This window comes from Astatotilapia calliptera, chromosome 16 (genome assembly GCF_964374335.1).
Source record: "Astatotilapia calliptera chromosome 16, fAstCal68.1, whole genome shotgun sequence".
NCBI lineage: Eukaryota > Metazoa > Chordata > Actinopteri > Cichliformes > Cichlidae > Astatotilapia > Astatotilapia calliptera.
This window is the reverse complement of record NC_137437.1, coordinates 22,464,762-22,491,243: the sequence shown is the minus strand read 5'-3', so window position 1 is coordinate 22,491,243 and position 26,482 is coordinate 22,464,762. Positions and strand designations below refer to the sequence as shown.

At 42.1% G+C, this 26,482-nt stretch overlaps 1 protein-coding gene across 5 annotated transcripts; it reads right to left on the bottom strand.

The window, feature by feature from the left end:
- Positions 1–127: 127 nt before the first annotated feature.
- On the bottom strand, positions 128–26,411 carry LOC113007557 (activin receptor type-1). 5 transcript variants are annotated; one of them, XM_026144235.2, is made up of 13 exons: positions 26,211–26,352; positions 25,992–26,107; positions 13,331–13,404; positions 12,493–12,744; positions 10,440–10,712; positions 9,999–10,271; positions 8,127–8,332; positions 5,880–5,979; positions 4,004–4,150; positions 3,491–3,766; positions 1,963–2,160; positions 1,353–1,483; positions 128–1,246 (listed from the first exon to the last, which is right to left on the bottom strand). In XM_026144235.2, the coding sequence occupies exons 3-13, from the start codon at positions 13,395–13,397 to the stop codon at positions 1,112–1,114; spliced, it is 2,058 nt and encodes a 685-aa protein (XP_026000020.2). In that variant the 5' UTR covers positions 13,398–13,404; positions 25,992–26,107; positions 26,211–26,352; the 3' UTR covers positions 128–1,111. The 5 variants fall into 5 exon arrangements, with proteins under 5 accessions (XP_026000020.2, XP_026000021.2, XP_080147271.1 ...); XM_026144236.2 differs by having other exon boundaries at positions 26,218–26,352; XM_080291145.1 differs by lacking the exon at positions 25,992–26,107 and having other exon boundaries at positions 26,218–26,411.
- Between the last annotated feature and the right edge of the window lie 71 nt (positions 26,412–26,482).

Genomic DNA, 26,482 nt, shown 5'->3' with positions numbered 1-26,482 from the left:
GGTGGTGGCGGCAGAGAAAAAGAGAAGGCATCACAATTTGAATTGATCTCAAGGTTGTGAATTTCTTTTACAGACTTTTGAGATATTTCTACACACTTCGACACAGTATCAAGACACCAGTCAGATGTAATTTACTTCTTTTTTTCCACATTTTAATTAATAAAAAAAATAACTAATTGATATAAAATGTTAAAGAAATTAAAAAACGCTGAAGTTTGACTTCAGTTACTTTGACAATGCACGCATTAAGACGACAATGCACGCGTTAAGACAATATACAGGCTTTACAGGCTTACTTACAGGCCTCTGGAGGAATACAGTTCAGCATCATCTAGCAGATATTGTATTTGTTCTTTTAGCATATGTCTCTGTAAAGCTGAAGAAGCAAAACAAGATAAAAAATAATAATTCAATGTAAAGTTAATGATGATATACAAAAGGTTTGCAACAGAGTACCTTGTAGTTGGACGATATCGGGAAAAGGATGGTGCCACTGACTTGACTGTACAACTAAATGTTACAGAACTGAACAAAATCCCAAGAAACTTGTTCTGACAGCATTGTAAACAGTGGTACTGGACACAAAGTGAGACACACCTCGACATGTTTACTGTGTTACAAAGTTTGCTGACTGACTAGGCAAGTTCAACCGGCGAGTTGACATCTTTTCCAAATGGATCGACCGTAATGCAAAAGAACAACACAGTACAATTAAAGAGATAAAGAAATGACCGCGTTCAGACATTTTCCAAGCTAAAAAAGGTTTTCAAACAAAATCTGCTCTTCTAAAAACAAGCAACCCTACTCAAATGCCCTGGTAAGTTTCTTCCTTGAAGAACATTTCTAATAGTCAAGCTCCTATGATAAAAGTTGAAATAGATATTTTCCCATTTCTAAGACCATCGGCAGTCTCGGAAATGCCTGGTAAGCCATCTTTGGATGCCAAAATATGTCCCTCAAATGTTTTAAAATAAATATAAGTCTGTGCCACTATAAGGGCACTGAAATTATTGAGTCATTTATCTTTTGAGATTTTTCTCTAAGGTGGTCCATCCTCCGGACATCTTCAGTGGCCCTCAGTACATGCCTGCTTCGTCTTCTCGGGGAAGGCTCAAATGTCTGTTTTTATTTTATCCAGAGAGTTGTCGATCTTTGTGAGAGTCTTTTTGATGCGCAGCGCCGTTAATCTGGCTGACGGATTCTGGTACCAGCATTCCTTCATGAGTTTAGCCATGGAGGTTAAAGTCTAAAAAAGAGGAAAAATGGAAATCGATCAATGTGCCTGATGTAAACACTAAAAACTCTGGATTTTACTTCATTTGTGTATTTCTGACAAAAGTAACATTACTTACTGGGTCTGAAAACCATCTGTTTGGGATGTTGGGTCTCTGCTGATCCACACACACAACCTTCCTCATATCTTCAAAGCTCGGATCATTTGGGACCACGTCATGAAAAGGGGGCTTGTAATCTTCTACAATTCCTACAAGAAGAAGACAAAGAAGAACAGTTTACTTCGGAGATCGCACAGTTTAAGAGTGTAAAGTATAAAAATATATATTACAATGATTGCTGACTGAGATGTCCACTCAATATCTTAAATCCTGCTTAAAGCCCCTTTAACAGTGAAGATAAGAAGTGGGTTTTAGTTCACAGAAAGTGTATCAAGGCTACATCTTTAAATCAATATATAAAAAGCTTTTACTCAGTCCAAGCTGAAGCCATGACTTGTTTTGTTTCTGAAGAAAGACCTGACTACAGCCACCTCAATGCAGTATCTTTGCAAACAGCACAAATATGCCATGCCCAATTTTCTGATCGCGTACATAATATTTGCAGCTGTTCTTATAGTTTCTACTACACCCATCCAAGACTAACAGATGGCCTTGTGCCTTAGTGACGTAATCACAACAGGTCAGAGCTGAATCCAACAGGACAGTGTTGTGTAAAACATGTACTGACCATTACTGACTGTCCTCCTGGCGATCTCCCACAGGACGAGGCCCAGGGCCCAAATGTCCACTCTCTTGTAGGACTCAAAGCAATCCATCTGGATGGAGTCATCGAGCACTTCAGGGGCCATGTAGCGCTTTGTTCCAACTTTAGGGTTGTTCCCCACGTCTAACTCGTTTGTGTCTTGAAAATGCATGACAGCCAGACCTTAAATGGAAACAAAAGAACACTTTAAAATCGCCTCTTATACACATGTAATCAATGAGATTAAAAGAGAAAATACTTTAACTCTCTGAAGGAGGTAATTAGTAAATATTTTTAATTAAGTCATCATCCAAGTGAGGCAACAATAACTAATACAGATACTGGAGTGAAGAGGAGACCAAGTTTTCCGACACTCATCTTTTAAATCAGTCGATTGGAAGGCTATTTGTTCACCATGCGTGGCCCTGTTCGCCCAAACAGGATGTACTCCAACCCAACAACAACTCACTTAGGAGACAAACAGCAGCTACCATGTTTGTAAGGACAGCAAAATGCGTCATTCGGAGCAGAATTTATTAAATCGAGCCTGTAAACATGTCAAGCCTGTCGCCAGGTTATGGCTTGTCCCCGAATTAGATGTTATTCAAGCATCTGCAAACGGAACATTGATGCATTAGATAAAGCGAACCAAGGTCCTCAAAATGTGTTTTCGGTTAAGGGCAAAGCAATACACCTGGAAGAGGATATTTTTTCGAAATAACTAATGCGGCTGAGCAGACAGATGCAAATTGAGCGACCATGAAGCGAATACGTCTCTAACGCAATGAATAAATTGTAACCTTCAATTAACCTCTTCAGCTAATCTTCACGTGCATCAGCTCAGATCTGCTTTTATCGAAGCCGTATTAATGATTGCACTGAATAAAATACTAAAACCGAGACGCTCCATTATTCTGTGAATATTATAGACCCTACACACAGCTTTGCAAATGATGGTCTACATTTTGTAGTCAGCTTAGGGGCCCCGCCTTCACGATTCACCAGTAATATCTTTAACAGTCACTTTTGTTTTTTAAATTTTTGCCGTTAAGGGGCATGTAGCCGCTGCAGTAATCTCCTGACTGTCGCCCTTCAAGGAATACTGCCACATCAGCACTGATATATGGCCTGCATTTGTATAGCGCTTTACTCAGTCCCTAAGGACCCCAAAGCGCTTTACACTACATTCAGTCATTCACCCATTTACACACATATTCACACACTGGTGATGGCAAGCTACATTGTAGCCACAGCCGCCCTTGGGCACACTGACAGAGGCGAGGCAGCCTGGGATCGAACCACCGACCTTCTGATTAGTGGCTGACCTGCTCTGCCATATAGGAAGAGAAGAAGCCAAAACTCGAAGCAAAGACATTGCTAATTGTATCCTTCAAAGTTTTTCCATAAAGAATCATGTTTATGAATTGTTGCGACATCTGCCTGCCATGCGTGTCATTGCACCGTTGTGGACCCCTGCTGTGTTAACACAAACACACGTGCACACTATTCTCACCGAGATCAGCAATGCTGCACTGTCCATTCTTTTTCACCAATATGTTTTTGCTCTTCAGGTCTCGGTGGGCAATAGCTGGCTTGCCATGAGTGCCAAAGATCTCGACATGTAAATGCGCCAGACCGCTCGCAATGGAGAGCGCCATCCGGAGGCAGCTGGTTGCGTCGAGGGTGTTGAGCTGAAGGTAATCGTACAAGGAGCCCATCTCGTGAAAGTGAGTGATGAGCCACAGCTGGGTGCTGGAGTTCCTTGAGGTCATGTCTGAACCGATGAAGCCTACGTGGAGAGATATGAAATTAAATATTGCTCATCAACAGAAATGTAAACATGCAACCAAGGAGAAATTAGCATGCATTGATCCTTATACATCCTTATACAACACACTACCTATATAGTTTTCATGCATTGCACCTAAGAGTGACAGCTTGATATGATATCAACTTTAATGGTTGTTGTGTCCTTCAGTGCATATCAGAGCTCACTAAACCTGATCATTTATTAAAGGTTGCATACCCAAGATGTTTTCATGTCTCAGCAGCACAGTGTTGTAGATTTCAGTCTCTCTGAACCAAGACTTTTCATCTCGAGAGGAGAAAATTTTAACAGCAACATTCTCTCCCTGCCACTGGCCCCTCCACACTTCACCATAACGGCCCTTGCCTGACAAGTAAAAAGAAAAATTATGAATCGGTACACACACACACACACACACACACACACTTTGTTCATATTCCACTAAATTTACTACGAGCACACTTGATGGACTCCATTGTGTGTAACATTCAAACCTGCACTAATCATTTTTGTGGCAACAATGAAGATTCATTATATTTGTTATAGCATAAACATCTCTGCAGCTTTTTAACTTATCAAGATACTGAATTGATAGTGTAATATTAAAAAGTGTAATATTAAACAGCTACAAACAATTACCTGTTAAAAGATCGTAAACAAGATAACCTAAAGGGAAAGTGATTATTTGAAATAATATGTATCAGGGCAAAAAAAGAAAGTGTACTTTGAATGCTAATGTCCTTAAATTATTTATATTTATATTTTATTAGTAGCCATAACTTTGTAGGCTTACTATATTTGACAGCTTATTATACTGCCCCCCAGTGGCCAAAAACCAATTAATATAGTCATAACTGTAATAAAAAAATGGTTTAGAGTGACGCAGGGTTAGGGAAGTCATTTCAACACAAGTGACTTTCAACATGAGTACCTTTTCATAAAAACAAATTGCCACAACACATTGTGGCAATTTGTTTTCCTGAAAATATGCTGACTCTTGCCAGCATTGTCACTGACACTTATCATAAAACAATCTCAAGACTGAATTGCAATTGTGGCTCTGGGGACTTCACTGCTGAACTGTTGCACATTCACTCTGGCCCACTTTCACGATAAGCTCACACTGCTCGTCTGTTTTGCAACCAATTTCAAATTCATATTTTTATTCTCTTGATGATTTATCTGAAGATTTGGAAGTTCCTGAATTTCATGTTTTGAATGCTCACACAGGACTTTTTAGTCTTACACCTTTTTCAAGATATGAAAAGTTAAATATGAACCAGGAACTTCTATTTGTAGACTTATCAGACTGTAAAATACTACATGAAATGTTGTAAATTACTGTACTAGCTATATTAATGATCAGCTCTACCTTAATATATATCAAACATGAGATTCTAAAGTACTGTAATCTGGTATACACCCATCGACAACAAAATTAAAACCAGAGGCTTTCAGGGTGTGTCTTGTGTTGTTGGGCACTGGGACATTAGCACTATAACCTCTGGTTCCTGTTGGTTGCAGGATGGGCCTTCTTGACAAGACTGCTCTTATAGATGCTCGATTATACTGGGTTCTAGAAAGTTTAAAAGCAGGGTAGCACTTTGGACTCTGTCGGTTTCTGCAGTTTAAACTGTGGTGAGGCAGATTATGCTGCAGGAGGAGGATGCTGCTTTTGGTGAGTGTTGATTCCCAGTTGGGGGTGCTCAAGAACAATATTTAAGTGGGTGGTAAGTGTCAAAGTAACATCCAAATGAATGCCAGGAACTGTGTTTTCCCAGCAAATTTCTGACGAGAGCAGCAATGTTATTTACCTCACAAATCAGTGCTTTTAATGTTGTTGCTGGTCGGTATATAAGCACGCAATATACATGGCTGCAGGTCTGTCGCGTCACAATCTGTGCTGCCAAAGCTGTAAAGTTGCCCCTATGCTTAATCTGAGTGATGGAGTACCCTTTACATCTCAACATTTCTTTGGAGGACGTTTAGTCTGCTCAGTTACCGTGTCACCTTAAAATGAAAAGAGGCGGCAGATTTTTTGTTTCCCCAACTGTGCTATTGCAAATAGGAATACAGCTTTTGACAGGACACCTACCCACACACTCATTTAGTGTGATTTGCCGTGCAACAGTTCTCTGAACAAGGAAAGGGAGTCCTGAGCCACTTCCTGAAGTGCAGGAATGATCTAGCAAATCCTGGGAAAGAGAAAAAAAAAATTAAATTGAGAAAAAGAGCTTATGAATTTATTTGTGCGTCTGTGGATAAATTTGCATGTGATCTATATGAATGAAAAGCTCAGTCCCAAAAGAATCCTGTGGCTCAAGCCTAAAAATGGTGAAATATGGAGCATCTGGGACTCCGATGGAGATTAATAACAAGCAGGCTGTCTTTGATGTGGCACCCACATGGGATGGAGGGGGCCAAGCTGTGTGTACCAAGATAATGTGTGTGGGTGGGTGTGTGTGTGTTTCTGTGCTAGTGTTGCAGAGTGCCCCCTGCTGAGTAAATAACAGAAGTACCACCCCCTCCCTGGTGACTGGTGTGGGTGCTGAAGATTTTATCTAATCCAAGGGCCAGACTCCAAAACAGGCGCAATGCTGCTAAGCCTTTTATTTTTATCTCATCTGCAAGACGTGCAGCATCCCAGCGCTAACACAGGAGGGCAGTGCACAGCAACATAGTCAGCAGCAGCTGAGCAAAACAAATGACTAACTAGGAGGGGAGAATGAGGATTGAAAATAGAGGGGAGTGATGCCTCAGATAAACAAATGCATAATGCAAGAGCTGCCTGAGAGACAATTTGGAATCACAACACAGGAATGCAAGGCAGAGGCCGTAAAATGAATGATGAGTTGCTCTGTAGAGAGTTTAAACCCCTCTCTTTGGTGCAGGAGGATTGTTTTTAGGAGTGCATCTTTGGGCCGGGCTGTTAAGCAGCAGAATGTGATCAGTACGTTGCAATATCATTAGAACCAGAGAGCAAGTCTAGGCAGCAGCTACCGAGGGACAAACACTTTCCACAAGCATGCCATTGTTCATAATAATCTTTCTCGTGGTGCTGCAAAAATAAATCAGATAATCTGGAATTTCAAAAGTTTAGACCACAAGTTTAGACGTGTTTATCAAAAGAGAACAACTCTTGAAAGATTACTGAATGGTAAAACGCACGGTAACAACCAAGTATTTTGTTAAGGCACCAATTGGACTCAGTTTATGCTGAACATGATTACACAGTGTGTGAGCCAATGAATGTGCTGGGTTGTCTTTCAGACTAAATGCTAACCACAGGACTCCACCTAAATTCTGGATTAGTTTAGCGGGCTTCAAAACCGCAGAAAACTCACAATCCATGCATGGGTGGAGAGAAAAGAAATAGCAAAAGACATTCCCTCTAACCGACTGGGGGAAAAAAACTGGGAGGAGCAATGGCACCACCCACACATTCAGCCACAAAATTCATACATATGCATCTAGTGTACAACTGCTTTAACTTTTCTTTCCTCGAGAACAAACGGTTCTTAAAAGTAAGAAAGAAAGTCCAGAGCAACAGTCTGCACAGTTCAATTTAACCATATTCGGAGACTGATCTAGCTCAAATCGACCCAAACAGCCAGTAAACCAAGGCTGGGATGACACACACTTGCAGACATGCATGCTGACAGCTGCGGACACCACAGATGAGTAGTTGTCCTCACTTTTTGCATGTCCACTAGACATCCGCACAGAGGATTACTCCTGCTCTATGATAAGGAACTTAACACCACTCTTGCATACTTAAAGCGGAAACTACATAAGGCTATGTTTAGACACTATCAAGCTATAATTTCATTCAAATTACTAAAAACATGAGTACTTTTTTATCAAATGGCAAACATGGGAGTTTTACAGGTTTAACTCATGGCAGGAGAAGGAGACTATAATTGCAGTGCCATCGCATCACGGCTTAATCACAAGATTGAATTCTGTTTATGAAGCTGATGCAACTCTTTTATCCTGTAAATAGTGGAAATGCGTACAAAGGGAAGGTAAAAGTCCCCACTAATCCAACAGTGTTTAAAAATCATCACAGGAACCCCTCAAGGTAATACAACACATAATTAGAGGATAGGAATCACACATCTCTGTTATTGGATCTCTGTTACAGTGCAAGTCTGCAGTAGAAACTGTGCATCATACCTGGCATCATACAAAGGGAAAGTAATGGGTGCAAATAAAAGACTGGAATTTGATTAGGCTTTATATCAAACAAACTAGTGCATTATACTATTCCTTGAGCTGCTAATAAAATTGGTTTTTCAGGTGCGTTATGAAGGTAGCCACCTTTGTGCCATCGACTACTCACCGCTAGAGTGCTCTCCCCCACATTAGAAGCTATAAGGCCATCAATAGTTCCATATTCAGCATCTCGGGAGGTTAGCCTCTCCATTTGGTTGTGGTGGATCCGTCTGAACACCAGGATAGCGACAGCAGAGAGGATGATGAGGACAATGATGGGTGCCACGATGACAACAGCTAGTGTGGTCACACTGTAGCTGGATTGCTCATCAGCTGTTAAGGGGACAGAAAAAATTTACAGTGTCACTATCAGGTCATCCCGTTAGATGGTTTTAGAACATAATCAAATTAAATCTAGCTTCTTTTTTCTTTTTTTAAATCTAGAGTTGGTATTGGTCGCTTGCAGTAAACGACACTGGAGAGTGTTCATTGAGCGTCAGGATCAGACACAATGAGGGAGCGGTCTTGGACCACACAGGTTGAGGATTCAACCATACACAAAACAGAGGATTGCAGCACTCTGCAGGCTTCCTGAAGAAACAAGTCGGGGTGGGTGTGAAGGTGCATAAAGAATATCCACAGACAAGAGTGTTCACTCATATGCACACATAGTAGAGCTCATCAAGTCAGCAGAGGCCATCCTGAGGAACTGACCACCATTCACACTTTCCAAACATTCCAAGGAAAAAGACTGCTCGGCTCTGCTTCCAGCACTGACAATGATCCCCTTTTCTCAACTTGCATAATGAACTCCTTCTTCCAAATACACATAACTAGCAACACTTTCTAGGGGCTCACTATATTTGAATCAAACACACATGGCGAAATGCATTCAGCTGCAAAATGTTACATAAAAAAAAAATTTATTTCATGATTATCTGCATTTGTGAGAATTCAAAAGACAGAAGATTGCAATATAGGAAAGTATGCATGTCATGCGTATGGTATGGTAGTAGCGGTATATGGTACATGTATTGCTGGATGGTATCACCGAAATGTGGTCAGATGTGGGCTTTTACAGATGGGGATGTATCACCTCACTTATTTGTTTTAAACTCAAGATGTTCCGTGTGAACCAACTTTGAAACCAACTCCCATTTATTTAGACTTTTTTCAAATTTTTGGGCTTAAATTAGGATATTTTTGAGAAAAACTAAAATTCAATAACAAAACAGCATTAGCGTAATACTATGTACTACTAGTACAATACAGAATGAACTGACATTAATAAACTGTAAATATGTATTTTAACCATTTGTGGAAAGTGCTGGATACAATGTAATCATTTTCACAACTGATCTATCCCTTCAATGCACAACCAAGATGATAAGATTAAGGCATATTAGATCTAAATGCGTCATGTAGGCCGTAGTATCAAATGCATGACTGTCGAGGCTAAGGTACAGGTGAAAGAAATAAAAAAGGACAAAAGCTCTGTGTATCGATGCCTGACTCTTTCAATCCCAGGTGGCTTCACCCTCTGGGCTCTTGTCAGCCAGCCCTGACAGCCACTGAGAGAAAAGAAGAGAAGTGGACCATGACTAAATAATATTCAAAACCTCCCTCCAGTTGCCCACCGTCTCCCCTTTTTTTCCTGTTTCATGACATGCCAGGAGTGTGACCACATGGACGTGTAACTCAAGCCAACAGAAACAGTCCAGAACAGCCATGGCAGGTAATTTCACAGCTGAAGCTGAAGCCATCTCAGTAGAGGATGATGGAGAATATGAATGTGTGTTGCTTAGTGTAAACCGTAGCATAAACCAACCATACGGCTACTCCTTCTCTGAATATGAGACATCTAGGTAGTACTTTGAATGTGGTTAGTGATTTGATAAAAAAGAAAAAAAAGAGTTCAGAGTTCAACACTGAGAGCAGAGTTCTTGCAAATCTTGGACAATCTGATATGTGATGCATTCTGGGTAGCATTGTGCTGTACCTTTGACAGGGAGCTCCACAGTTATGTTCATATTACACAGGTGTCCCTGGCAGCAGTCAACTATCTGGTCTGTGGAAGGCGGGGTCTTGCAGGTCATCGTGCTCTGTTCTAAGACCTTAAAGCAGCCTTTTTGGGACATTATGATGCCGCCGCTGACTGTCAGAGATGAGAAACACTGGTAGCCCAAGCAGCGATTCTGTGTTCCACATGAACCACCCTCGCACACGCACTCATGCTCCTCTTTGCTCAGGGACTTACTCTGGACTACTGTACCTGCAAAAGATTCAGAAAGAAAACTTTTTAAAAAATGCAATGAATTAAGATTATCTTTTGGTTAAAAAAACCCCAATCATCCATGAAACTTTTGCACAATCCTAAGTTACATAAGGCCCGTGAAGGAACAGCAGCAAACAGAAATCTGTACAATGTGTACAAAGTCACCTTTCCCTGGGGCTTGCACAGTGACGTTCATGTTACACAGATGGCCCTGGCAGCACTTGACAACATGGGCCGATGAGGGTGGCATGGCACAGGTGGCTTTGCCCTCCTCGTCGTCCCTCAGGCAGCCCTTCTGTTGGACGGCTGCCCCATCAATCATCTTCAGAGCGGAGAAACAGTGCTGGCCTGTGCAGCGATGGCCATGCTCGCACACACCGCCCTCGCATACACACTCTTGGTCTCTGAGGACTGGTCTGCCAGCAGACAGTTGTACATCTGATAAGAGGAAATAGATATGTGGGGAAACCCATTAGACCAATACCATTAGCAACCCATTAAATTAAAAGGCATTCACTCACATCAGAATCATGCACGTTGAAAAGATCCATTTGCTGGACATTCACCAAAGAGAGCAGAAAATGTTTTGCCTGTTTGAATCTAGCATCTCCTGATATAAAACAAATTTTTCTATTTTGTTGAAACAACACTTATTCAGGAGTCCTACTCAAACAGACCAGAAAAGATTGTTTAAATCTTTGATTTTAGTTGTTGACAAGCACGCACATGGTTCATGGGACAGATCAATTGATTTTCTAGCTTGCGATTTTAAATACATTGTCATTATCAACTGTAAAAGCACACAACAACTAAGCAGCTATACTGTAGAATAATTTCACACACAGGTTTGCATCTCACACACGGCTCTAATAATAATAGCATAAAGCTACTGGAAATTAAACAGACTTTAACAGAGTCCATTAGCTTACTTGAAATTGAATGTGCTGAAGCACAGAGCTTGAACAACAACCAAGAGTTACAACTTTGCACTTGTATAACTTAATAAATTTCAGTTTAAATGCATGTTTACATTTTATGCACCAAAGGGTGTTTATTGTCAGTCAAGTCGAGGGTCTAGGATAAAGAGTGGCATTTGATGTATAAAGAAATACACAACTTGAGCACATTTTTCTGAGTTACAGTATTGAGAAAGATGAATACAAGAGATCTGACTCGACCTTGCTGAGCCTTTTCTTTTTCTGTTCTGAGACTATCATATTCTAGGTAAAATTCTTTGTATGTGTTTGCACGCATAGCACAGAAAGCTGATTATGTTAGAAAACAAAGTTGTAGTCATGACAGCAGGCAGTGCTGCAGATATACACATTGCTGCGAAAAAAAAAAAAAAGCTACAACCTAGAAACAGCACACAAGATCTTGTGTCCTGCACGATTGCTTGTTGATTATTTTATCCTATTAGGTATTTATGAAGTGTGTTTTCATGATTAGTGTACGAATTCTTGAGTTATGCCCAAAATGTTGTTTTGCTGGATCATGAGAATGGGATGAATGGACCCAAATTCCAAAACACAATGCATCCATTGTCAACTGTTGCCAGTTCAGAGGAAAAAAAGTGGTGTTACAGTCCAAACACTTCTCGTCTGGGTTTCCATCTGTGAATTCCACCAGTACAGCTGTTAGCAAGAGCCCTCTTTTCATTAGTACCTACTTGAATCAACTCGGCACGGTTCACCATGGTTTTTAAGGTTTTCCATTGGGTCATAGTACCTGGTACCAGGTGCTTTTTTAGTACCTGATCAGTCAGGGTTCCAAGCAATCCGAGGTGGTACTAAAATGTGACGTTGTGAGACTGAATTGGCTGGTCGGTAGCGTCACTTGATGAGTCACGAAAGCGCTGTTTACGAAAATTAAAACCACCATTTTTGAAACCTGGCAACGAGGGAAATGGCTACAAAAAACGATGCCATGATCCCCGAGTCTGACGAAAAGCCAGGTCAAGACAAGCCAGCCAAGACGGAGCAGCAGGTCTATCGGACATGTTGCTATGATAACAACAACACGCATTAGGTAGTACTGGATTGTAATGGAAAACCAGTCAAGCCGAGTTGAGTAGGTAGTAATTGAAAAAAGGGGCTAAGGAGTCAGCTACCACAGACAACTTCCAAATCCGTTGAAAAAGTTGTCCTGAAATTCGATTTCAAAGTTCTGCAGAGTTTAAAGCAGGACAACTTCACAATTCTCTTTGCAAATGCCTCACCTTTTAGTGGGAAGTTAAGGGAGATGTTCATATTACACAAATGCCCATAGCAGCACTTCACCACCAGCTGAGGAGTTGGTGTGGATCTGCAGCTCCAGGATCGGTCTTCGTCCCCCAAAATGCAGCCTTTACGAACGACCAATGTCCCGTTTATCACCGCGAGAGAGCTGAAGCACTCCTGGCCAAAGCATCGGTCCCCACCGCTGCAGGATGATCCGTCACATAAACATTCATTTCTCACACCGCCCTCACCTGCAAGAGGAAACAATTAGAAGATCAGGATTTATGTCTGAGAAGACACAGGTCCCACAGTAGATGAGGGCAGAAATATGACCCTTCATGTTCAATCACAATAAATGATCAATGCTCGCTACTTGTTTGCATGTAGCGATAATACATACTGAAGATGTAGGGAGAAAGTTTTGCTTGCCAGAATAAAGAAAAAATTCTACTGTAATCCGCTGCCACTGCAGTAGTTTAAAATAACACTGACAGACAGCAGATGAAAGGCAGACAGACTGAGGAGGGGTGGTGAAACAGGGGGGCAGCATGAATTTTGTTCTATGCATGCAACAAACTTGAGGGGGGACAGTGAAAGAAACAGAAGTAACACTGCGTATTTTAATTAGCTCACAGGAGGAGGGGGTGTTTCAGATGTCCATAACACAACTTTTCAAGCACTGTACATATTGTTTATTCTCTGGATATCTAGCACGGACACTACACCGAATTGGATCCTGTCTGGTTTTGTCGACAGGAACTTTCTGTCCCTTTCGATACCGCTCCTGTTCAGACCTGACGTAAAAAGCAGCCTTTTGGTTTATTATTAGAGACTTACCTTCTAAGCTTGAACAGGGGAGGACCAGTGGGATCACAACTAACAGAAACATGTCCACACTCGTCATTGTAGACCTGGAGAGGGGGAGGGAAAAAATGAAAACAAAAACAAAATGTACGTGGCACTCCAACTATGAAATTGTGATTTTTATCTTTCTGTATCAGCACACTGGTGATATCTTTGTGAAAATTCCTTTCAGAGGACTACTTCATAAGACGGACTGAAAATGGCAGGATTTCCCCATCGAGGTAGGAATATTAGAGTGAGTGATTTTACAGAGGGAGACCTTTTCTTGTTTTCAGGGGGAAAAAGTCAACACCAAGTTTAAAATGCTCAAGTAAAGTGGGTCTCATGCCTTCCTGTTGTCCTGGCAACAAGGCATTGAGTGGCAAGCAATGGGGAGACTGGTGCTCTCCTATTGGCTGCCTCGGTGCGTGAGTGTGTGAGTTTGTGTGTGTGTGTGCGTGTTGGAGGGACAGGCTGCTTGGCAGTGAGGGGAGAGGAGCAGACAGACATGAAGAGGAGGAGGAGGAGAAAGAGAGGAGGACAGTGTGGGTGCCCGAATACTATCGTTTAGAGACCTGGTGACAGTCTAATCGTTCAATATTTAATGCATTTGTAGGAACCGTCACATACGCTGTGCAGTAGTAGGGCTTTTTCCATTTTGGACAGATTTTTTTTGTCACAGTTCACCTGTTTATCTCACACTGCAAACGCCAAAATAACCATTTTATAAAGCTGATATGCAAGTGTTGAGCATACACGTAGCTTAGAGCGTGCCCCGTTTATGCTATACCAAACACCGGGAACGTTTTCTTGGCACCATGTGCGTTTGCGCCTCAGTGCATCTGCGCCGCTGATAAGTACCCCAACCCCTCCAAGCTTTTGTGCCCGTCTCCCAGACATAAATGATTAAGCACGTAATGTTAGCATTAGGCCAACAGCGGCGTCTGCACAGGCCGCTCACACACAGACCACATGCTGCTCCTTTAATCAGAGCACAAAACAGAGGCTGCCACACAGAGATAATCAGGAGCTCTGTCTGCTCCCTTTGGACCGGAGAGGAGAGGGGAACAGCAACGGAGATATGAAGATCACGGGGCAGGCGGGCATGAGGAGGCAAGGGAGGAACGGCCCAGGGGCAACTCGGGGACAGTGGGTCAGAGAAGGGCAGAGAACGGGGCGAGCGTGCGAGAGAGATGTGGGTCACGGTGGGCCGCAACACTCAGTTAGGCTAAAAGGAGGGAGGTGGCTGTGGGGGGAGCGAGACGAGGAGGTGTCTAGTGTCAGCGCCCAGAGGGACAGTGAGAAGAAGGGCGCCATGCTGTTGGAAGGGTGGGGTAGGTGAAGCGGGGGGACAGGCAGAGCTGTGATGGAGTCAGAAAGCCGGAGGAAACGGGACAAAGAGATAAGCAGAGGTGTAGAAGGAAAAAAAAATTAAAGGCCCAGGCCAAATAAAACAGATGCGTGTTCCTCGTTATCTTGATATTTTGACTCATACGACTGGTAAGAAACAAAAAAGACAACATCAAGCACAACATGCTGACTCAAACACTGAACAGATCAATAACTAACCTCAATTAACTAAGTAGAGCATGTCACAAGGCTCTGCTTAATGGCATCAATTAGTGCAGGCAAATGATTTGCTGCATTTTTGTTTATATTTACTGCCAAAACAGCCTCCACGGGGCAATGAAATTATGTCTGTCTCAGTTCATCTCGCCTACTCAAACACTTTGTCTTTAACAAGCTATAAGGAACGAGGTACTCACTGGGTATGTGTGTGCTTCTTGGATAGACGGCAAATATTTTAGTCTGAGTTTTAAAAAAACTCAGACTAAAATGTGAAGTCCCTGCAAGTTTCAAACAGTACAGTATGCATATGCAGGAATTCAAAGTATACTTTATGCATTAATAGCAATATTTATGTTTCATAAGCACAGTAAACTGTTTCCCACCTATGAATAGGCCATGGCTAGTTGGTAGCATATCATAAACCCAGCTAACAGCTTGGGCTTCATAAACACAGAGCCAGACATGATATTGGAAACCTCAGAAGGCTTTCTTAGGGAAGGAAAAGAAGCAGAGCTAGCATCTGCAAAACTGATCTGAGCAGACAATTTTGTCGTACTGTGAATGCGTGTGTGTTGCGTCCCTCTACCCCTGCGTATTGAATTCTCTGGCAGCGTCGTGTAGTGTGTGCTCACAGAGCTGACATCCTGCCAAGGGTGTGCTCTCATTCCCCCACTCTGTCTCAACCCCCATCTTTCCTCTAATTCCCTCTTCCTATGTCCTCTGAAGTTGTGATGTAATAGGAAACTGGTATGAACGCCACATGCTTATTATAACTTAAGATATATTTTCCCCAGTTGCTTATTGTGGTTGGAGCCAATATTGTAATAAGCCTTACAATACTATAAGGCAGAGGGAAATGCTACGAGCTTGAGAAAGCTGCCCTGATTTTGATATGCATTAAAATACTTTGAGGAAAATAATGTTATATGTGCATTCCTTCTCTTTGCCTTCCTTGAAAGTGAAATGTCAGTTTGCATTGGATGCCATTTATTATGCTCTGAGCTCCTCTGTTCCAGTGGTAAAATTTGACTCAAGTATGCTATAAAGAAAAGGTTGAGCTGCTTGCACTTTCGTTATACAGTAACTTTGCATTTCATTTTCTGAGGCACATTCAGGTGGTAATACCGGCATTCTAAATGGAGGAGACGTTCCTTCTTTCAGTAAAGTAAAGAATAGAAATACTTTTTCCACCAAAGACGTTCTTTACGAGGGCTTCAGATTCTCTGCGTAGGTACCGACCTTGTATGAGCAGACATAAAAGATTACATTTAGCTTAACACAAACAAGCCCTTGTGTGTACAATCTAAGATAAACACCTGAAATAGACATGGCTCAGCGAGAAGTATGTTAGGGTAGACTGCTGCCGAGCGCTACTAGAAAAACTTTAAAGTGATCCTGCATGTCGCCGCTGCCATTTTATGATGCCACAATTCCTTCCCAGACTCTTTCCAGTGATCTCACTCCAGAGGGCCATCTTGATAAGCATTACTCTAAGAAGTTGAGCGGAGCTTAAAGTGATTAGATAGAGATAATTAAACATGCTACTCACATGCTGTTACTGGTGCAACTGGACCAAAAGGCATGCATAGTGGGGAATATAATTATTTGATCACCTGCTGAATTTGTAATTTTGCGCACTTACAAAGAAATTAACAGTCTCTAATTTTTTTAGTAGTTTCCTTTTAATGGAGAGAGACTGAATGTCAGCCAAAAAAATCAAGAAAAAAACCCATTACAAAAAAAAAAAATTATAAAATTGATTTGCATGTTATTAAATGCAGTAAGTATTTGATCCCCTACAATCGAGCCAGAATTTAGAACCCAAAATTCTGGCAGCCACAGATTCTGGATTCACACGTGTGGCACACAAATTACAATCCATCAACTACAGACACTCCTGATCTCATATCCTGATGTGTATAAAGCACATCTATCAACAGCATCAATTTCTTTCATTCCAACCTCTCCACCACTGTGGACAAGCCCAAAGAGCTGTCCAAGGGCTAGAATGGGCTACCAGAACAAATGCAAAAACTTTGGTGAGAAGGTGACAACCCTTGGTGCAATTATGAATGAAATATAATAAATAATATAAAATGACTACCAATCAGCCTGGATCTTCAGCTCCATGCAAGATCTTGACTCATGGGGTGAGGATAATCAAGAGTAAGGCGGTGGAAAACCCAAAAATTAATATTAGGACACACTAAGTTGTAACAGGGACAAAAGTCTTTCAGCATCACCATCTTAAGTTTGCCAAGAAAGGTCTAAATGATTCGGAGATGCTTGGGAGAAAGTGCTGTGGTCAAATGAAACCAAAAATCAAGCTTTCTACCCGCCATGTTTGGAGGAAGAGAAATGCCGAGTATGACCCAAAGAACAAGTGGAAACAAAAGCGTAGCGTCTGGACTTCTCGGATGAGACGTGAAATGTCTTCAAGCAACTTCAAGAAATCCAGACACTTTTCTTTCCAAGCTCCTTAGACTACGATGACCTGGATGACTGAGAACCTTCACAGATACAACATGTGGAAACATTATGTTTTGGGGCTGTTTTTCTGCTAAGGTTACAAGACAAGTTCAAAACGTCACGGGGCCAATAGACACAAAAAGCTACAATAAACGTTGGGACGAGAACCTCATTCCGTCAGCCAGAACACTGAAGATGGGCCATGGATGGGTCTTCCAATGACCCCATAACATACAACCAAGTCAATAAAGGACTGGTTAAAGAATACCCTTGTTAAGGTCAGGGAATGGCCTAGCCAGTCTCCAGACTTCAATCCTCTAGAAAGTCTGTGGAAGGAGCTGAAACTTTGAGTTACCAAGTGGTAACCAAGAAACCTAAAGGATTTTGTGAGTTTCTGTAAAATCCGTTTTAAAACCTGTGCAAACCTGGTGGCCGACTACTAGAAACATCATACTCCTGTGCTTGCCCACAAAGGTTTCTCCACCAAGTACTAATTAATGTTTTGGTTGGGGGATCAAATACTTATTTCACTCAATGACATGTAAATCAATGTGATTTGTAATGCAAATCAGCAGAGGATTAAATTATTATTTCTCCCACTGTAGGCAGCTGTGATTTTAACCATTTGAGGAATTTTCTGCTTACGAGACATTAAGTATGATTAAAGCCAACATGTTATTGCCACAATAATTTATAGCTGACATTTTAAAAGTGATACAAGACACATATTAATCTAGTTGGACGCTTTATTATTTGGGTCTGTTTTGTATTCAGGTCAGCTAAAGAGGAGGATGACAAAACACTACTTTGTCTGATGAGCATGGTGTATCACCGAGGTTGAGGAGGGAGGAGGCTGAAGCCCTGCAGGAGCTGCTGAGTCATCATGCTGGCAAAGAGGGAGACGAGAGGTGGAATCTGTGTCTGAGCTGGCAGGCTGGCACAGTTACCATGGCACAAATAGCCTGGGCACCGAGGAAACTGCAGCAAACTGCAGGGCGGCGAGAGAAGAAACAGGCAGAGACTAGGGCAATGCAGATCCTGCTGTTCGTGTCCCTGTCCCTCTTTGCTGACCCACACCCAGACAGCCAAAGTGCCAGCATGCCATCAGGGACACACAGATGGTTCGCTCCTAGGTGGATGTGGGTGTAATACAGACCTGAGGGCGAAAAAAAAAAATCGTCCTCTTTGCAGCAGCCCACATTCGTATTCGCACTACAGCTTGGAAAATCAACATGCTCACCTCAGTTTTAAACCACTCTTGGGTTAGAAAAATAAAGCACTCAGAATGACTAAAGGTAAGGTAATATAAATGCACAAGCTTAACTTCAAATCTTAGAAGGTTATGAGTGTAAAACAGACTTCCTTTATTCAATGTTTACAAACTGAATAGAAGGCAAAAATATCAATTTACTTTAAAAAGTAGAGTGCACACTAAATGCTCAAACATCAGTACTTGGTTTGATTTCTCTTCCAGGGTCTAGAAAGAAACTAGAGCTGGGGGAAAGCTGAGGCATGTCCCCGACGTGCAAGCTTTGGCTTTAGCTAAGGCTGCTCCCTCCGAGTCATACAATCACCTGGTCACTGAGAATCCCAACTCAGCTTCCTTTCCCCGTTGTCTCACCTTTCCACTTGCTAGCTATATATTTTATGTAATATATATTGCTGTGAAAACTGATTACTTAAATTGACATAATGTCTGTCATGATACAGACTACGAGAAAACCGCCCTCAACCTGGCCCGGTTATTTTAGAACTAACCTGCATAAAAAACACATTTTTGCCATTGCCAAACTTCAAATGCCCACAATTTCACATTCCACAGCGCCCTTGTATGACCAGCGTATATCATAATACTCTGTACTGCTAATGTGTGTGTGAAAGCCACTGGAAAGCAAAGCTCTTAATGTTTTTATGCCTGTGAAGCTCTTTGAACCTCTACATGAATTTGATTCAGTTCAAATAAAACTGAATTGAATCGAGTCGAGTTGAATTGAATTAACCTTTCGAAACACTCCTCTTTCTCCGAGGGTCTCATCAAAATGGGAGATGAAAGGACTTCTGAGGTCCCCTGGAATCTGCAGTGCCCCATTAGCTCCAGCCAAACTCCATCTCTTAGGGCCTTGCAGTATCTCAGCAGCCGGCCTCTTTTACAATGTGAGGAATGTAATCAAATGCAAATACCCCCCCCCTCTGTTTGCCCAGTGTTTCACTCACACATTAATTGTGGTAGGCAACAGCATAGCGAGTTTTTGTTCTGTGGGTATGGTGCTACCTAAGGTGTATGCACACACTCACACCCACACTTTATTCTGGACCTCAACCAAATTTAATCAAAAAACTATTCTTTTCTTCCTGTTGTGTCTCATCTCGCCCTCCACCTCTCAGGGCCTAAAGCAATATGGGGTTTTTTGTTGTTTTGTTTTGTTTTTTACTTAAAATGTGTTCAGTGGGTAGGAGAAAGAATGAACAGAGGTAGAATTAGCAGGAGAAAAAAATATACTTAGTCACATTAAAAAAATACATATATTTAAACCAAAAACATCACTTTTATCTACGTTTAGTGATTTTTTTTTTAGGGAATCACATTTCAACTTTACATTACTGTAATGTAATTAGCTGGTAAATTAGCAAACAATCCTCAAAAGCTCTGAAAACATTACCCAACATCTTACCACTTATCTTACTATGAAGCAAACACAATTTTCCTTGTGAAGCAAAAAGTCTCAAAAACATTTTGGGAGAAAAAACTGAGGAATTAATAAGATATAGTATTGTTTCAATTTTTTAGAAATAGACTTGTAAGCCTTGGCATTTGTTCTAAACACTGCGGGGGACAGACCCACTTTGTCCCCTTTGTTCTTTAAATAAGATGGTAACACATAAAGAAGATGTAAACTACAACTCCAGTGGGTCACAGCTGTGGCACAAATCACAACACTTACCTGAGAGGTAATAACTTTAATCATTTTCTAAAGGTGAATCCTCACATTAATTTAATTTAATCAAATCAACTGTAACTGTAGACCACAGAAAGTATAAAATAAGGACGTAGCTTCCAGATCCGAAGTGCCTTAAACCTGCATTTCATCTGTACGCCAGCAGATGGCAATAGCTGCGATTGCAGAAAGAATTCCAGCCCTATAGAAGTCTATGACAAAATTGTTTTCTGACTTGACCTCTGTCTGACCTCTGACTCAGTCACTAATTTCAGGTCATAGTGAATAAAAAAAAAGTAAGACTGTTTTGCAAATCTTGGCCATAATTTTCCGTTTAGAGGATTAGCCACAGTTCGCTCACTGGATAATGACTTACGATTGACAAGTCAGTGAGCGCAGAGTTGCACACTCGCCACTCCTCATGACATCACCATAGCTACATCCATCTTTTGTGCGGTATATGCTGGAGGTCTATGTTTTTCCAATGATTCTCAAGTTGGAATAAAAGATTAGAAACTTAAACGAAACAAATACCCATCTCATTGCAATGTAGCTTTTTAAAGAGGAAGTGGGCTGAGAAACGGGTAAATAAATGCTTCATCAATAAAGCAGATCGCTTCCAACAATACAAACATTTGCTGTGTGACAGGAAAAAATAAAGAAAGAATGAAAAGTATGTTTTCTTGTTTCACAACAAAGAAAAACAGCCATTTTCATTTCTAATAATACTTCACTGAAGTTTGATTCATTTGAAAAGAAAAAAAAAAAAGACATAACACCTGAGGCAATGTTAGATGTCAAACACATATGATAGAAAGACCAGGAGAGTACAGTGCAATGTAAACAATGAGTATCAAATTACATTCTCACACATGAACTCTGGAAAAGATTGGGAAAAATCACCAAACCTTTGCCTTTTTTGTCACACGCAGAATGTAGTGCAACTTCTTCAAAGACAAAAAGAAACCCTAAATAAATCTCTTCACAAACTAATGTTATGGCTGTATCGTGACTTTGTGGTATGGGACGTCTGGGGTGGGACAAACTTAAATGCTTTACAGCGTTGCGATGGCACTGTTAACGAGTCTTCTACGTAATAGTCACCATAGCAATTAGACATTCATTTTCACACAGCATCAAAACATCTGAAACAGCCAGTTCAAACAGACTTTATGGCCCAGAGCCACGTTTGCCAGCAAAGGAATGCACAAACATTCTCCCTCCAAATGACCATCTTATAAAGGTTACCGCCCTGGGGCAATATTTCACTTAAAAGGACACCTTGATTTGTATCAAGGTGGACCCATTGCACCAGTTTTGTTTCTTGTAAAACAAGTCAGGCGACTAGACTAAAGAGCATTGAGTGCAGTTACCAAAAGCTATGAGAAGGCTCTAAAAGCTGAGTGACAAGACTCAGACGGATAACAAGATAATCCACAGTGAGTGACCAACCATACGTGGAAAAAACATTCATCACACCACTGTGATAACCACTAAGTAAACAGCTTGCAACAAAACAATGAATCTGTGATCGGCAGAGAGACTGATCGGGGCCATGACATCCTCCTGCCAGTCGAGCCTTAATGGCTTTGAGTTTCCTGCCTTCCACGAGCAAAGACTTCCCAGGCAATCTGAGCACAAGGAAACCGTTTTGAATAATCCTTTACAATAAAGTCATTAATGTGATGTAACTATTTTCTGAAAGTAGATATTCTGTACTATCATTTATGACTCTGCAGTTGTTATTTATGATCATGTGGTAACACTGTTTAGTCAGGTTTTTTTACTCCTGTTTAGGTTCACGGAAATTTCTGGGGCATTCGTGGTTACCTGATTAAGTATTTGCTAATTAAAATAGTCATTAGAATTAGCAGCCATGGATTTGGCACATGTGCGAAGCAAAATATACTGCTACACCGTGACACTGATATCAGCCATGTTGCCGATCCTTACTTCGATGTCAAAAGCAGTGAATGTCTAAATGTTATAAATGGCCCAATTGCCTCAAGCATGGGGGACGGGAATTCGAGCAAACCCCATCGACTACGACAGCAGAGCACTACCATCATAACAGCACCATTTCAGTTTACAACCCCATGACACGTGAGATGAAACGTAGATTATTTTCAATTCACAGACAAAGTGCCCACACCAAATAAGAGCCCGTGCCCGGGAATGAGATCAGAGAGAAGCAGAGACTGAAACAAAGCCATAACTTTCTCCCCTAACAGCTGAGCGATAAGACAAGAGCACTGAAGCGAGTGAAGGGCTCATAAAATGTGTATTGCAGACTGTCTCCAGTGCAGTCTGGGGTTATTGTGGAGAGAGAGGAGTGGAGCCGTGAGCACTGCAGATCTAGGTGTGTGTGTGCGCATCTGAGGAGACAGCAGCGTCTCGTCTCTCTTCTCTCTGTCTCCACTGGTCTTCATCCACATTTGAACACAGAACAGGAGGAATCGATAAGTCTGCGCAGAGCCACCAGATGAGGAGACGAGCGAGCTCCCAAACAGCAAACAGAGGAAGACTAAAAATCTGGCAGAAACACAGGGAGTCTTTTATCTCATTCTCTTCTTCCCCCCTCTCTAACTTCCCATGTCCTGCAGAGCCTCAAAGTCCCAGACAGCTCTTCTCATCGCGATATGTTTGGGCTACATAAGGCTGATGATTATTAAAAGGCTGAAGGATTTTTTGACTAAAAATAACACTGCAGACAGAGGGCCCCTTTCTAAAAAGCTGGACACAAGCGTAGAGCGCAAGCAAATTCAACCCACATGCCGCGTTTCTCTGCAGTCGCCCGCCTCGTTTGATGCCAGGTCTGTTGCTAGTCAAACTTTCGAGTAAGTCAGCACACAGACAAACAAGCCCGGGTCACACATGCAGACAAATCGTGACGCGAGAAAGCTGAAGGTAGCTAGTCTGACACCGCACTTCAAGCCAGATTCTTTCCCCTTTCTATCCTTGAGCCTGCACCTACCACCTGTTTACACACATATCCACACACACTTTCCTCCCTCGCCCCTCCTCCCTCCTTTTCTTCTCCAACTTGAGAGCCACCTACAAGGAAACGCGATGAGCCTCAGACATGAAGCAGTCTATCTTGGTCTCATAACTGCAGTTCCCTTGTTAATGACAGACTGTGTAACCTGATTCCACACACATATGCATATACACACGCCACTCCCCCGCCTCCCCCGACACACACAGACTCTCGCAGGGTTTCAGAGCTTTTCTCTCACTCCACTCGCATATTGTTCCAACCCAAACTGCCAGCTGCTTCTGACAGCCAAATTATTGGGCACACTAAATGATTGCTATCGGAAGCCTGCCCCCCCCCCCTCAAAGCAAACCCCTCGCTTCATATTTTCTGAAATAGCCCGGACTTGCAGGGCAAATGAGGCGATTTATGGTCGTCAGAAGAGGAACAGATACAGGAAAACACTGGTGTAGGGGCCAAGATATTCATATATAAAGAACCTGGGAGCTGCTATGTGGAAATTTAAAAAACAAAAACTGTTATAACCTCAGCTCACTATCACAAGCCAAATTTCTGGTTGTCTGTATTCGGTGTGATACTTCGATTACTAATTGTTTTTCAGCAGTTTTTGCAGTAATTCTGATTTCACTGCAGCCTGTAGTCTACCTCTCTGAAAAACTATGCATTGCCTTTCAGCATCTCTCATTTCATAACGCGTCATCCTCAACTTGATTATTACTTTACTCGGCATGCGTGCGAGCAGTTAACAAATAATATCGGAGGACACATTTTCAGATTATTCAGTTGCCACGTTAGCATGGTATGTTTTGGGGGGTGAGCATACCAAAAATGAAGCCACTGAAAAGTAACATAGTTATGTGGGACTTTTAGAAACCTTTTGAAAAATGTACACGCTGGCCACCAAAGATGCTCTATAAATATAAACATAACTGGCTGACGATTCAGCTACTACCGTTAGTCTGTTTGAAACCAGACCAAGAGTTGGTGAGAGGGAGGAAAGGCCCAAAATGGTAGGAACAACGGCCACAATCAGACTGGTAGTTATTTCCTCAGATGAACAGAACAGGCTCCCCAAGACACCCCCACCCCCAGAGTTGAACTACACACAGTCACCCAGACAGCCTGACGTCGCTTTATCTGACCGCTATCAGCCAGACTCCATGAGGCCAGGCCTCGAGAATGACCGGCGCTGGCCAAGAGGCCACAGCTCAGTGACTGGCCAGCTATGGGGTTACATTCTCCAGATCACACAACCACACAGCCACTAAGTGCCACTTAACGCTGCCACTAACCAAGACACAAAACCCTAAAGCGCTATCCACTTCAAGCCTTCACTGATTTGAACATCTCTACGCAGCTAATATGGAAAAAAAAGAGAAGAAAAATTATATTTGTGAACAAGTCGTCTGTGTGCTTCAGCTAGTAGCAGCAATTAAAGGGCCCAGGCTAGATGGAGATTTTTCCTGAAACTGTGACAAAAAAGCTTTGAATGGAGACGGCTTTCAATTTAAACCACCCTTTTAAAAATGAACATGTCACCCCCCTGACCCTAAGTTGCATAAGCCGTTAAGAAAATTGATGGATGGATTAGTATGGATCTCGCCCAAATAGTCTCCCATGCCAGACTTCGGGCTTCGTGTGTGTGTGTGTGACAATCAGATTGTCATGCGCAGACACATCAAGTGCAGCCAACTTAAAAAGATGCGACTAAAGCAGAAAGTGCACATTCGAAAGGCTTCCCTGGCATTTAAACTCAGTGTGTGGGATTGTCATTTTGTGGGATCTATAACAATGAGTTGATTCTGAGAAAGAGCACTTAAGTGTGAGACGTTCCCCATTCACACTTCTTGCAATCAGCACCATTATCTCTGAATGTTTTCAGCCAGCATTAACACCTTTCTAATGAAGTTGGCACCCTCTCATCAGCGGGTCTACCAGGTTTCCATTAGATTGTCCCTCCAAGTAGTTCTCACATATCATCTTCTGTTTGGTTTAAATCTATTCCACATCCAATTGATGCTCTATCAGTGACGTTTAAGTAGCTTTTTTTATATTTCCAACTTGCCCAAAATTAAATTCCGAACCACTCGTAGTCATACTGTGTGTTCATGAGTGTTGGTGGCGCCGCCCGCCCCGCAGGACTGCGTTTGTGATGTTAAAAGTGCTCAGCGGGCGATGATGGGGCACGATCGAGCTGGAACGACCCTCCTAAAGACTGCATGACAAAAACTCTTCGAGTCACAGCTACTTGCAATGTCGTGAGCTTGATTCGACTGCTTAGGAGAAATCAGAACCCAGCACAGTCGCAGTTGAAAACCAGATTGTGGTTATTTTAGCCTGGCGCTCATCCTTTCATTAACAAGAGACACATCTGACAAGGTCTCTTAGCTGATGGTACACCGAGCTGCGCGGGGAGCTTATCAGAAGCGGCTATTTTGTTTTTGCAAAGTCACAAGAAAGACACGTTAGATAAAAATATGCTCGGCTGCAGAACCAAACAGGCCACGATTTTACAAAGCAGCTGAGAGAGGGAGACGGGTTTCTTACGGGAGCGCGTCACGAAGCCGTCTCAGGCAAACTTTTCCACGTCTACCGAAACGTCCGCGCGCATATTCCAGCATAGTCTGGATTAAATGACATTTTAGAGACGTCACGATAAATAATAATAATAATAATAAAAACTTACCTCGCGGGGTATTTTTTTTCCTCAAAGTGCTGTGAGGGCTAGGTAACCGGCGCGGGTCGAACTATTCTGCCATCTCCCGAGAATTCACCGACAATACCCGATTTGTTTTCCAAAGTCTGAAAAGCAGAGGCTACATGACGCCAACATTCACGCCCGTCTTTCACTCGGCAGAGAAAAAAAAGAAGCCAAATATAATAATTGTTAAAGTGACAAACTCACTCCGTACTCATTTTTAGGAGAGAGTAAAACCGAAGACGCATTTTTGCTACGCTGTCTGGGCTTCACAACTGGCACCCCGGCGGCGGCGTTTTCGAAGGCAAAAAGCCAGGATTGGAGGAGGAGGAAGTTACCTTGGAACGCAGTAACGCTAGGTGAGACGATAAAGACACGTTTCCTGTCGGCCATTTCAAAATAAAACTCATCTGTTTAATTTTAGTCTGAGGAGCTTTGTGGCCTAGACTGACAGAAATCACCTCCTTCTGAATGTCAAC

Coding starts and splice junctions, on each gene's coding strand:
- LOC113007557 (XM_080291145.1), bottom strand. CDS start 26,396: ATGGCCGACAGGAAACGTGTCTTTATCGTCTCACCTAGCGTTACTGCG. Junction 13,405..26,217: donor TTACTCTCTCCTAAAAATGA/GTACGGAGTGAG, acceptor CCCCCTCTCCAG/GTCTACAATGACGAGTGTGG. Junction 1,247..1,352: donor ACAGATGGTTTTCAGACCCA/GTAAGTAATGTT, acceptor CCTCTTTTTTAG/ACTTTAACCTCCATGGCTAA.